General features: G+C 49.8%; 1 protein-coding gene across 3 annotated transcripts in view; it reads right to left on the bottom strand.

Annotated features, from left to right (window-relative positions):
* LOC135057475 (nucleolar RNA helicase 2-like) overlaps positions 1 to 13044 on the bottom strand; it is a 198162-nt gene that overhangs the window by 134282 nt on the left and 50836 nt on the right. For 2 of the 3 annotated variants that reach the window (XM_063963359.1, XM_063963358.1), the window contains exons 3-4: positions 10442 to 10539; positions 10194 to 10302 (exon numbers count right to left, since the gene is read on the bottom strand). In XM_063963359.1, the coding sequence (XP_063819429.1) occupies positions 10194 to 10302; positions 10442 to 10539 (207 nt within the window). The remainder of the gene's footprint in view (positions 1 to 10193; positions 10303 to 10441; positions 10540 to 13044) is intronic. The other variant, XM_063963360.1, reaches the window with a different exon arrangement.

Consider the following 13044-nt stretch of genomic DNA (forward strand, 5'->3'; position numbering starts at 1 on the left):
AGAAATTAATTTAATAGCCTCCAAAAGATCAGGAACATCCATCTGTGATCTGACTCAGCAGTATCTGAGTCAGAATCTGTGGGGTCAGTGTAAGAGCCATCTTCATCAGACGAGGTGTCAGTGACAGCAGTGGATTGTGAGTCGATAAGAGCTCGCTTAGAGGACCCCTTGGATTTAGGCGAGCGAGGGTCAGACTGCTTAGTAGTCTGGGACTGGTTCAACTTCTTCAATTGAGCAGATAAATCGTCCGCCCATTAGCTGCAGGGACCACATACGGTTGCACCGGCATAGGGGGTCCAATAGGGGGTGTTAGTTTATTAACTAGCGTATATAGAAGCGTGGAAAAAGCAGCCCACGGTGGGTCATTATGTACCTCCGTTGCCACAGTCACACTGGGGGGCAAGGAGCCCACAGAACCAGAGCCCACAGCTGCTATATTCTCCTCATATGGAACTGTGGCTTCAGCAACACCAGCAGTGTGTTCAGCCCCAGAACCGTTACCCTCAGAAGCAGACATGATATAACTTGCAGTATCAGGTAACACAGTACAATTATCAGCAGTACTATACCTCTAAACCCAAACCCCTGCGCAGTGTAGTCAGCACTAGCAGAGATAAAGGAGAGATATGGTGACTAGAATCACAGAGAAAAATACGTATCAGTGTATATCTTGTGAAAATCCTATATTATTATAAAACCTGAAGCACCAAGCCCCCTCAGGTTATAGAATATAGGGATAGCAAGTTGAGTGTGAGACACGAATGGAAACTACTCAGCAAGCTAATGCACACACATATAGTCATAGTTGTACAATGCAGAGGTTATTACTAACAATAATACTGCACTGGACCAGCTTATATAGCTATGTAGTCAATAGATATAACACTGCACAGTAAGAACTGGATGTATATCACAGGGTAATTGTACTAGAGAACCCTGACTAAATGCACTCTTTCTTAACTAACACTGTCTAAGTGACAGGTAGAATACTTAAGTGTCATGTAAAGTCACAGTGCTGTCAACCATGCGGCTTTACATAAGAGGATTTGCCCAAGTAGTCCCAGGAACAGTGTAGCTGAGAGAAATGGCGCCCAAACACTGACAGGGAGTGAGGGAGAGATAGATATGCAGCTCCAGGGCGGGAACATTTGCGGGAAATGGCACCCTGGGGCTGGGGGAGGGGCTGCAGGTCTAAGCCTTATCCCCCTGCTGGCAAAACCACCGGGTACTGCGGGCTACTAGTAAAATGGTTTTAAGGGAAAACCTGACCTGCACCCATGCCCTGGTGATCTAGTGGGATCGCCTGTTCTGCCACAGTGTCCACCGCCAGCGTGCGCGGCCCATCTCCCACTGACCGCGCCGGATCACTATAAAGTACGGGTCCCGCAAGCGGGACCCACTCACCACCTCCCGAAGCGCGGCCACTCGATCCCGGAGAGCCCCCGTCGTGTGTGCCTGACCATAGAAGAAAACCGGAGCCTCCTGCTGTAGTTACCCGGCAACCAGGGCTCGGGAGTGTACAGCGCCGCTGGGGAGAGATGGAGCTGCAGCAGTGAATGTCACTAGACATGTACACACTGCTGCAGCCCTTGAAGTCATCACTTTTCTTCTCAAAAAGCTCTTCTTAGGGCTGCCCAGAGCAGCCCCTCTGTTATGTGCCTGCTATCTGCGACACCAACTACAAAACTGAGCTCCTGTGCAGGGAGGCGGGGTTATAGAGGAGGAGGCGCTGTGCATTCTGGGAACAGTCAAAGCTTTTCAGCCTGTTGGTGCCTCGGATCAAGATCCTACTCTACACCCCAATGTCTATCCTTGTGGAGCCCAGTGTACCCCGCAGCAGAAAATAGATTTGATAGAGGATAACCACTCAGGCTCCCTTGCTGGTATCTGTGCTAAACCAGTGCAATCCTGATTACATGGAATGGGATCATCCTCTGCAGCATATGACACAGTCCCTGGACATTGCTTAATGGAGACCACAGATACTATACACACACACACACACACACACACACACACACACACACACACACACACACACACACACACACACACACACACACAGGGGAGGACAAAGTTTCACCTCCAAGAATGGCAAGAGACACAGAGATTGGAGCCAACCCACACACAGCGCTTTTAATGTAAAGGGAGACCCCTACTAGCGCTGACTGTGCACCTTAATAGGTTACACAGTCTTAATGCAGCCTCCCCACCCTTCTACAACCCCCTGGTACAGTGAGAGATAGCTGGAGGGACTTGCTCTTCCTGAACAGCGCTGTGCAGGCAGGAAAATGGCGCTGAACGCTGCTGGGTCTGCTCTGAGAAGCTCCGCCCCCAAAATGGCGCTGTCTTCCCGCTCTTCACAGGATTATACTGGCCTGAGGTAAAATGCTGGCTGAGATCCACGGATCCCGACAAGCTTGCTGACCAGTGCAGGGTTCAGGCACTGTCTTAGGGTGCCCTTCCCAGCGCCGCACTAAGTACCGCTGAGCCTCCAGAGCGCAGTTAGTACTGCACTCCTACCCTGTTGCCGCCATCTTCACACCGGCCCCCTGCTGGGGTCGGTGACTCACTCGCCATTGATCTTCAGCTTTGTAAGGGTGTGGCGGCATGCTGCTGGGGTGAGTGATCCCCTGTGGTGGGGAACGATCTATCCCCTCAGGAGCTCAGTGTCCTGTCAGCGGAGATAGTGGCTCAGACCCCGCAGGGCGGACACTACTCCCCCACCTTAGTGCCACGAAGCAGGGAGGCTGTTGCCAGCAGCCTCCCTGTAAAATAATAAACTCTAAAAAAAACTTTACTAAAGAAGCTCTGTATAGCTCTCCTAGCTGTGACCGGCTCCTCCGGGCACATTTTCTAAACTGAGTCTGGTAGGAGGGGCATAGAGGGAGGAGCCAGCACACACTCTCAAACTCTTAAAGTGCCAATGGCTCCTGGTGGACCCGTCTATACCCCATGGTACTAATGTGGACTCCAGCATCCTCTAGGACGTAAGAGAAATCGTATTATTTTTTTGTACTAACTATCCCTGGAAAAATAAGAATTTACTCACCTGTAATTCTATTTCTCGTAGTCCGTAGTGGATGCTGGGAACTCCGTAAGGACCATGGGGAATAGCGGGCTCCGAAGGAAACTGGGCACATCTAAGAAAGAATTAGGACTACCTGGTGTGCACTGGCTCCTCCCTCTATGCCCCTCCTCCAGACCTCAGTTAGGAAACTGTGCCCGGAAGAGCTGACACAATAAGGAAAGGATTTGAAATCCCGGGTAAGACTCATACCAGCCACACCAATCACACCGTACAACTCGTGATACTATACCCAGTTAACAGTATGAATAACAACTGAGCCTCTCAACAGATGGCTCCAAACAATAACCCTTTAGTTAAGCAATAACTATATACAAGTATTGCAGACAATCCGCACTTGGGGTGGGCGCCCAGCATCCACTACGGACTACGAGAAATAGAATTACCGGTGAGTAAATTCTTATTTTCTCTGACGTCCTAGTGGATGCTGGGAACTCCGTAAGGACCATGGGGATTATACCAAAGCTCCCAAACGGGCGGGAGAGTGCGGATGACTCTGCAGCACCGAATGAGCGAACTCCAGGTCCTCCTCAGCCAGGGTATCAAACTTGTAGAATTTTGCAAATGTGTTTGAACCCGACCAAGTAGCAGCTCGGCAAAGTTGTAAAGCCGAGACCCCTCGGGCAGCCGCCCAAGAAGAGCCCCCTTCCTTGTGGAATGGGCTTTTATAGATTTAGGATACGGCAGTCCAGCCGCAAAATGTGCAAGTTGAATCGTGCTACAGGTCCAGCGAGCAATTTTCTGCTTTGAAGCAGGAGCACCCAGCTTGTTGGGTGCATGTAGGATAAATAGCGAGTCAGTCTTTTTGACTCTAGCCGTCCTGGAAACATAGAGTTTCAGGGCCCGGACTACGTCCAGTAACTTGGAATCCTCCAAGTCCCGAGTAGCCGCAGGCACCACAATAGGTTGGTTCGAATGAAATGCTGATACCACCTTAGGGAGAAACTGGGGACGAGTCCTCAGTTCTGCCCTGTCCATATGGAAAATCAGATATGGGCTTTTACACGACAGAGCCGCTAACTCTGACACCCGCCTGGCCGACGCCAAGGCCAACAACATGACCACCTTCCCCGTGAGATATTTTAACTCCACGGTCTTAAGTGGTTCAAACCAATGTGATTTTAGGAAATCCAACACCACGTTGAGATCCCAAGGTGCCACTGGAGGCACAAAAGGAGGCTGAATATGCAGCACTCCCGTAACAAACGTCTGAACTTCAGGCAGTGAAGCCAGTTCATTTCTGAAAGAAAAAAGACAGGGCCGAAATCTGGACTTTTATGTATCCCAGTTTTAGGCCCATAGTCACTCCTGCCTGTAGGAAGTGCAGAAATCGACCCAGCTGGAATTCTTCCTTTGGGGCCTTCCTGGCCTCACACCAAGCAACATATTTTCGCCATATGCAATGATAATGTTTTGCTGCCACATCCTTCCTAGCTTTAATCAGCGTAGGAAAGACTTCAACTGGAATGCCCTTCTCCGCTAGGATCCGGCGTTCAACCGCCCTGCCGTCAATGCAGCCGCGGTAAGTCTTGGAACAGACAGGCCCCTGCAGTAGCAGGTACTGTCTGAGGGGCAGAGGCCATGGGTCCTCTGAGATCATTTCTTGTAGTTCTGGGTACCAAGTTGTTCTTGGCCAATCCGGAACGATGAATATTGTCCTTACTCCTCTCTTTCTCACTATCCTCAGTACCCTGGGTATGTGAGGAAGAGGAGGGAACACATAAACCGTCTGGTACACCCACGGTGTCACCAGAGCGTCCACAGCTATCGCCTGAGGGTCCTTGACCTGGTGCAATATCTTTTTAGCTTTTTATTGAGGCGGGACGCCATCATGTCCACCTGTGGTCGTTCCCACCGGTGTACAATCAGCTTGAAGACTTCTGGATGAAGTCCCCACTCTCCCGGGTGGAGGTCGTGTCTGCTGAGGATGTCTGCTTCCCAGTTTTCCACTCCCGGAATGAACACTGCTGACAGTGCTATCACGTGATTCTCCGCCCATCGAAGAATCCTTGTGGCTTCTGCCATTGCTTTCCTGCTTCTTGTGCCGCCCTGTCGATTTACATGGGCGACAGCCGTGATGTTGTCTGACTGAATCAGCACCGGTTGTTTTTGAAGCAGGGATTCTGTTTGACTCAGGGCATTGTAAATGACCCGTAGTTCCAGAATATTTATATGCAAGGAAGTTTTTGTCCTTGGACGTTTTCTTCCCAGAGTGACTGCCCCCCACCCTCGGAGGCTTGCATTCGTGGTCACCAGGACCCAGTCCTGTATGCCGAATCTGCGGCCTTCACGAAGATGAGCACTCTGCAGCCACCACAGCAGAGACACCCTGGCCCTTGGTGACAGGGTGATCAGCCGATGCATCTGAAGATGCGATTCGGACCACTTGTCCAATAGATCCCACTGGAAGATCCTCGCATGGAACCTGCCAAAGGGAAACGCTTCGTAAGAGCTACCATCTTTCCCAGGATTCGCGTGCAGTGATGCACCGACACCTGTTTTGGTTGCAGGAGGTCCCTGACCAGAGATGATAATTTCTGGGCCTTCTCCTCCGGGAGAAAAACCTTCTTCTGTTCTGTGTCCAGAATCATACCCAGGAACAGCAGACGCGTCGCGGGAATCAGCTGCGACTTTGGGATATTCAGGATCCAGCCGTGCTGATGCAGCACTTCCTGAGATAGTGCTACGCTGACTAGCAACTGCTCCTTGGACCTCGCCTTTATCAGGAGATCGTCCAAGTACGGGATAATTATAACTCCCTTCTTTCTAAGGAGTATCATCATTTTGGCCATTACCTTGGTAAATACCCTCGGTGCCGTGGACAGACCAAACGGCAACGTCTGGCATTGGTAATGACAGTCTTGTACCACAAACCTGAGGTACTCCTGGTGAGGTGGGTACATGGGGACACCCTCTTCCAGGCTTGTAATAACCGCCCTGAGCGATTCCATCTTGAACTTGAACTTCCTTATATAAGTGTTCAAGAATTTTAAATTTAGGATGGGTATCACCGAACGATCTGGTTTCGGTACCACAACATTGTGGAATAGTAACCCCGCCCCTGTTGAAGGGGGGGTACCTTGATTATCACCTGCTGGAAGTACAGCTTGTGAATGGCGTCCAGTACTACCTCCCTTTCTTTGGGAGCAGCCGGCAAGGCAGATTTGAGGTAACGGCGAGGGGGAGTGACCTCTAACTCCAGCTTGTATCCCTGAGATACCACTTGTAGAACCCAGGGATCTACCTGTGAGCGAACCCACTGGTCGCTGAAGTTCCGGAGAAGCGCCCCCACCGCACCTGGCTCCGCCTGTGGAGCCCCAGCGTCATGCTTTGGACTTAGAGGAAGCGGGGGAGGATTTTGGTTCCAGGGAACTGGCTGTTTGGTGCAGCTTTTTCCCTCTTCCCCTGCCTCTGGGCAGAAAGGAAGCGCCTCTGACCCGCTTGCCTTTTTGTGGCCGAAAGGACTGTACCTGATAATACGGTGCTTTCTTAGGCTGTGAGGAAACCTGAGGTAAAAATGTCGACTTCCCAGCTGTTGCTGTGGATACAAGGTCCGAGAGACCATCCCCAAACAATTCCTCACTCTTATAAGGCAAAACCTCCATGTGCCTTTTAGAATAAGCATCACCTGTCCACTGCCGAGTCCATAATACTCTTCTGGCAGAAATGGACATTGCATTAATTTTAGATGCCAGCCGGCAAATATCCCTCTGTGCATCTCTCATATATAAGACCACGTCTTTAAAATGCTCTATAGTTAGCAAAATAGTATCCCTGTCTAGTATCAATATTATCTGACAGGGTATCGGACCAAGCTGCTGCAGCACTACACACTGAAGCAATTGCAGGTCTCAGTATAATACCTGAGTGTGTATACACAGACTTCAGGATAGCCTCCTGCTTTCTATCAGCAGGCTCCTTTAAGGCGGCCGTATCCTGAGACGGCAGTGCCACCTTTTTTGACAAGCGTGTGAGCGCCTTATCCACCCTAGGGGATGTCTCCCAACGTAACCTGTCCTTTGGCGGGAAAGGGTACGCCATCAGTAACTTTTTAGAAATCACTATTTTCTTATCGGGGGAAGCCCACGCTTCTTCACACACTTTATTCAATTCATCTGATGGGGGAAAAACCACTGGATGCTTTTTCTCCCCAAATATAATACCCTTTTTTGTGGTAACTGGGTTAATGTCAGAAATGTGCAACACATTTTTCATTGCCGTAATCATACAACGGATGGCCCTTGTGGATTTTACATTTGTCTCATCGTCGTCTACACTGGAGTCAGACTCTGTGTCGACATCTGTGTCTGCCATCTGAGGTAGCGGGCGTTTTTGAGCCCCTGATGGCCTTTGAGACGCCTGGGCAGGCACGGGCTGAGAAGCCGGCTGTCCCACTGCTGTACGTCATCTAGCCTTTTATGTAAAGGAGTTGACACTGTCGGTTAATACCTTCCACATATCCACCCACTCTGGTGTCGACCCCGCAGGGGGTGACATCACACTTATCGGCACCTGCTCCGCCTCCATATAATCTTCCTCATCAATCATGTCGACACAGCCGTACCGACACACGCACACACAGGGAATGCTCTGACTGAGGACAGGACCCCACACAGTCCTTTGGGGAGACAGAGAGAGAGTATGCCAGCACACACCAGAGCGCTATATAATGCAGGGATTCACACTACACACAGTGATTTTTCCCCTATAGCTGCTATAATATACAGTTTGCGCCTAAATTTAGTGCCCCCCCTCTCTTTTTCACCCTATTGAGCCTGGAAACTGCAGGGGAGAGCCTGGGGACCTGTCTTCCAGCTGCACTGTGAAGAGACAATGGCGCCAGTGTGCTGAGGGAGATAGCCCCGCCCCCTTCTCGGCGGACTTCTCCCGCTTTTTTAAGGATATTTTTGGCAGGGGATTTTACACATATATAGTCCTACTGACTATATTATGTGTTTTTGCCAATATAAGGTACTCTTATTGCAGCCCAGGGCGCCCCCCCCCCCCAGCGCCCTGCACCCATCAGTGACCGGAGTGTGTGGTGTGCATGAGGAGCAATGGCGCACAGCTGCAGTGCTGTGCGCTACCTTAATGAAGACCGGAGTCTTCAGCCGCCGATTTCCTGGACGTTCTTCTTGCTTCTGGCTCTGCAAGGGGGACGGCGGCGCGGCTCCGGGACCGGACGACCGAGGCTAGGCCTGTGTTCGATCCCTCTGGAGCTAATGGTGTCCAGTAGCCTAGAAGCCCAAGCTAGCTGCAAGCAGGTAGGTTCGCTTCTCTCCCTTAGGGGAGCAGTGAGTCTGTTGCAGTGAGTCTGTTGCCAGCAGATCTCACTGAAAATAAAAAACCTAAATATATACTTTCTTTTCTAGGAGCTCAGGAGAGCCCCTAGTGTGCAACCAGCTCGGCCGGGCACAGAATTCTAACTGAGGTCTGGAGGAGGGGCATAGAGGGAGGAGCCAGTGCACACCAGGTAGTCCTAATTCTTTCTTAGATGTGCCCAGTCTCCTTCGGAGCCCGCTATTCCCCATAGTCCTTACGGAGTTCCCAGCATCCACTAGGACGTCAGAGAAACAGATATTATAACTTGTTTTTAGAAATCAGCCAATCGGGAACCTCTGCAATCCTTAAGCTAGTGTGAAACTCTAGTCCTATTGCTGGAGAGGAAAAAGACCCACTTGCTAAGGCAAGGTTCTCCAGCAGATGCAGATGGAGGAGGAGACTAGTCAGATCTCTGGGCTGGTAACACACAGTGACATGATGTGAGGGGGAGAGCAGGAGTATAATAGGGGCTGATGGCTCCTGATGTATGAGATAAACCAGAGAGTGTGGGGAGGAGACTGGTCAGATCTCTGGGCTGGTAACACACAGTGACATGATGTGAGGAGGAGAGCAGGAGTATAATAGGGGATGATGGCTCCTGATGTATGAGATACTCCAGAGAGTGTGGGGAGGAGACTGGTCAGATCTCTGGGCTGGTAACACACAGTGACATGATGTGAGGGGAGAGCAGGAGTATAATAGAGGCTGATGGCTCCTGATGTATGAGTTACACCAGAGAGTGTGGGGAGGAGACTGGTCAGATCTCTGGGCTGGGAACACACAGTGACATGATGTGAGAGGGAGAGCAGGAGTATAATAGGGGATGATGGCTCCTGATGTATGAGATACTCCAGAGAGTGTGGGGAGGAGACTGGTCAGATCTCTGGGCTGGTAACACACAGTGACATGATGTGAGGGGGAGAGCAGGAGTATAATAGGGGCTGATGGCTCCTGATGTATGAGATACACCAGAGAGTGTGGGGAGGAGACTGGTCAGATCTCTGGGCTGGTAACACACAGTGTCATGATGTGAGGGAGAGCAGGAGTATAATAGGGGCTGATGGCTCCAGATGTATGTGATACACCAGAGAGTGTGGGGAGGAGACTGGTCATATCTCTGGGCTGGTAACACACAGTGACATAATGTGAGGAGGAGAGCAGGAGTATAATAGGGGATGATGGCTCCTGATGTATGAGATACACCAGAGAGTGTGGGGAGGAGACTGGTCAGATCTCTGGGCTGGTAACACACAGTGACATGATGTGAGGGGGAGAGCAGGAGTATAATAGGGGATGATGGCTCCTGATGTATGAGATAAACCAGAGAGTGTGGGGAGGAGACTGGTCAGATCTCTGGGCTGGTAACACACAGTGACATGATGTGAGGGGGAGAGCAGGAGTATAATAGGGGCTGATGGCTCCTGATGTATGAGATACACCAGAGAGTGTGAGGAGGAGACTGGTCAGATCTCTGGGCTGGTAACACACAGTGTCATGATGTGAGGGAGAGCAGGAGTATAATAGGGGCTGATGGCTCCAGATGTATGTGATACACCAGAGTGTGGGGAGGAGACTGGTCATATCTCTGGGCTGGTAACACACAGTGACATGATGTGAGGAGGAGAGCAGGAGTATAGTAGCGGCTCATGGCTCCTAACTTTCATACTGACAGATACATTTTCCTCATTAGTCTGTACTGATAGAGGAGGGTGTAGGATAAGAGATTACTGTAGTGACAGAACAAGGAGAATATGTGACTCTGTACGTAGTGATTTTTACTCACCTGTGCTGATATCTGTAGGGATTTCCTCCTCCTTACACTGCTGATCACCCCTCACATACATCCCTTTTTCTTCCTTTATAACGTCTGTTTTAATATCAGTTAAGTCACCCTAATCAACCAATAAAACAATAAAATAACACTTTAAAAATGTCTACTTATTTTTTAAGATTAATCAGTGTACTATCAGTGCTCTACAGAACATAGAATGAGTCACTTTGGTATACTGGCAAGACCCTAATCCCAACTACCTGACCCTCCTGTGGGACACTGTGATTCTCCTCTGTACAGTCCTGGGAATAATGAGCATGGAGAAATCTCTCTGGGGTATTCCTGTTACTGGCCCCATCTGTAGGAGAGACACAGTTACTGAGTACATTGTATAATGAGAGTTATGGTAGACTTACCATGGTTAACTCTCTTTCTGTGAGATACACTGGGTTCCACAGGGAAACATCGGGGTATAGAGTGGATCTTGATCCAGAGGCACCAACAGGCTAAAACTTTAGGCTGTCCCATGATGCATTGGGGCCTCCTCTATAACCCTGCCTCCAGGCACTGTGAGTTCAGTTTCGTTAACCAGTCCAATGCAGAAGCAGGTAAGAGAGAAGGCAGATGTTAGTCACATAGAACCACATTCTCACGACAGGAGAAGGGACCAGTGGCTAATGCTATACAAACCCATAGAAGCTAGGTGCGTCAGGGTGAGTGCCCTGTGGAACCCAATGTACCTCACAGAAAGAGAGTTAACAATGGTAAGTCTACCATAACTCTCCTTTTCTGCAGCAGGGTACATTGTGTTCCACAGGGAAACATTAGGGATGTCCTAAAGCAGTTCCTCATGGGAGGGGATGTGCCTTAGCGGGTATGAGAACCCGGAGTCCAAAGGAAGCATCCTGGGAGGCGGAAGTATCAAAGGCATAGAACCTATTGAACGTGTTCACTGAGGACCACATAGCTGCCTTGCACATAAGCTTGTGCAATCACCATTCTTATTCATCTGGCCAAGGTTTGCTTATTTGCAGGCCAGCCACGTTTGTGGAAACCAAACAAGACAAAAGGGGAACTGACCTCCTGATAGAGGCAGCCCTCTTCACATATATACAGAGAGCCCTTACCACATCCAAAGACCGCTCTTTGGGGGACAAATCAGAAGAGATAAAGGTCAGAACCACAATCTCTTGGTTAAGGTGAAAAGATGACACCACCTAAGGTAAATAACCAGGGTGAGTTTTAAGAACTGCCCAGTCACGATTAAATATCAGAAAGGGTAACGACAGGACAATGCGCCCAAGTCCGAAACCCTTCTAGCAGAGGCAATAGCCAGTAAAAACAAGAACATGGCTGTGAGCCATTTAAGGTTCACTGACTCAAGAGGTTCAAACGGAGACTCTTGCACTGCATTCAGGACAACAGACAGATCCCAAGGAGCCACCGGAGGGACATAGGGAGGCTGAATCCGTAAGACACCCTGAGTGAATGTATGAACGTCAGGTATAGACACATTTTCACTCTGAAACCAAATCGACAAAGCAGATATGTTAACCTTGAGGGAGGCCAGACGAAGGCCTAAGTCCAGGCCGCGTTGCAGAAAAGCCAGGATTCTGGATGTTTTGTATCTGTACGCATCATAATTCTTATCAGTACACCAGGTGAAGTAAGAATGTCAGACTCTGTAGTAAATCCGGGCAGATGCCAGTTTGCAGGCTTTCAACATAATCTGGATGACCGCCTCAGAGAATCCTTTGGCCCTCAGGAGTGATGCTTCAAGAGCCACGCCATCAAAGCCAGTCTGGCCAGGTCAGGATAAAGCACACCGAGTGAATAATATTACTATATAATAATAGTCAGATAATACGGAGATCTTAGTTGCGTATATCTGCAGATATAGGGTTAAGCCCCCAGGCCGATCGACAAGGCTTCTCCGTCACTGGGGGTCCCTAATACTAGGTATGGGCCTGGGGCGCAGGACCCCACCATGTCGGCACAGGTCGGCCACCCCAGGTCAGCACACAGGTGAAAATTAATAGGGGTTAATAAGAAGCACAGAAGTGCTATGTAAGTGATGTGATTAAAATAATATATACAAAGTGATAGGAAAAATAATAAGTGTTAATAAAGTGTTAGGGTGTGCCGACCTGCAGCAGCCCACCCATACCGACACAGGGGCCACCGCACCCCACACCCACCCCATAAATAATTACATATATATATATATCTGGGTTTTTTTTTTTTCCTACACAGAATTACCCCTCCCCTTTTAGCACCTGAGTGACATTACAATCTGATTGAGCAGCTTTCCACCTTGTGTACAGGTCAGGATAAAGACAAGGGCCCTGAACGAGGAGGTCTGGACGCTGAGGAAGTAGAAGGGGATGCTCTGTCGATAGACCCAGCAGGTCTGAGAACCAATGCCGTCTGGTCCACGCTGGAGCGACTAGAAGTAGAAATCCTCCTTCTTGTTTGAACTTCCGCAGGACCCTGGGCAGGAATGACGCTGGAGGGAACATGTAGGGCAGCCGAAAGTTCCATGGAATGGCCGGTGCGTCCACGAACGCTGCTTGAGCATCCCTGGTCCTTGATCCGAAGACCAGACCTTGTGATTGTGTCGAGACGCCATCGGGTCTACATCTGGTAGGCCCCACTTGTCCACTAGGAATTGAAAGACTTCTGGATGAAGACTCCACTCTCCGGCATGCACGTCCTGGCGACTGTGGAAGTCCGCTTCCCAGTTTAGGACGCCCGGAATGAACACTGCCGATATTGCTGGCAGATGGAATTCCTCCCAACGAAGGATCTTTGACACTTCCATCATAGCCATGCGGTTTCGGGTGCCGCCTTGATGTTTTATGTA

Source organism: Pseudophryne corroboree, chromosome 3 (genome assembly GCF_028390025.1).
Source record: "Pseudophryne corroboree isolate aPseCor3 chromosome 3, aPseCor3.hap2, whole genome shotgun sequence".
NCBI classification, from domain to species: domain Eukaryota; kingdom Metazoa; phylum Chordata; class Amphibia; order Anura; family Myobatrachidae; genus Pseudophryne; species Pseudophryne corroboree.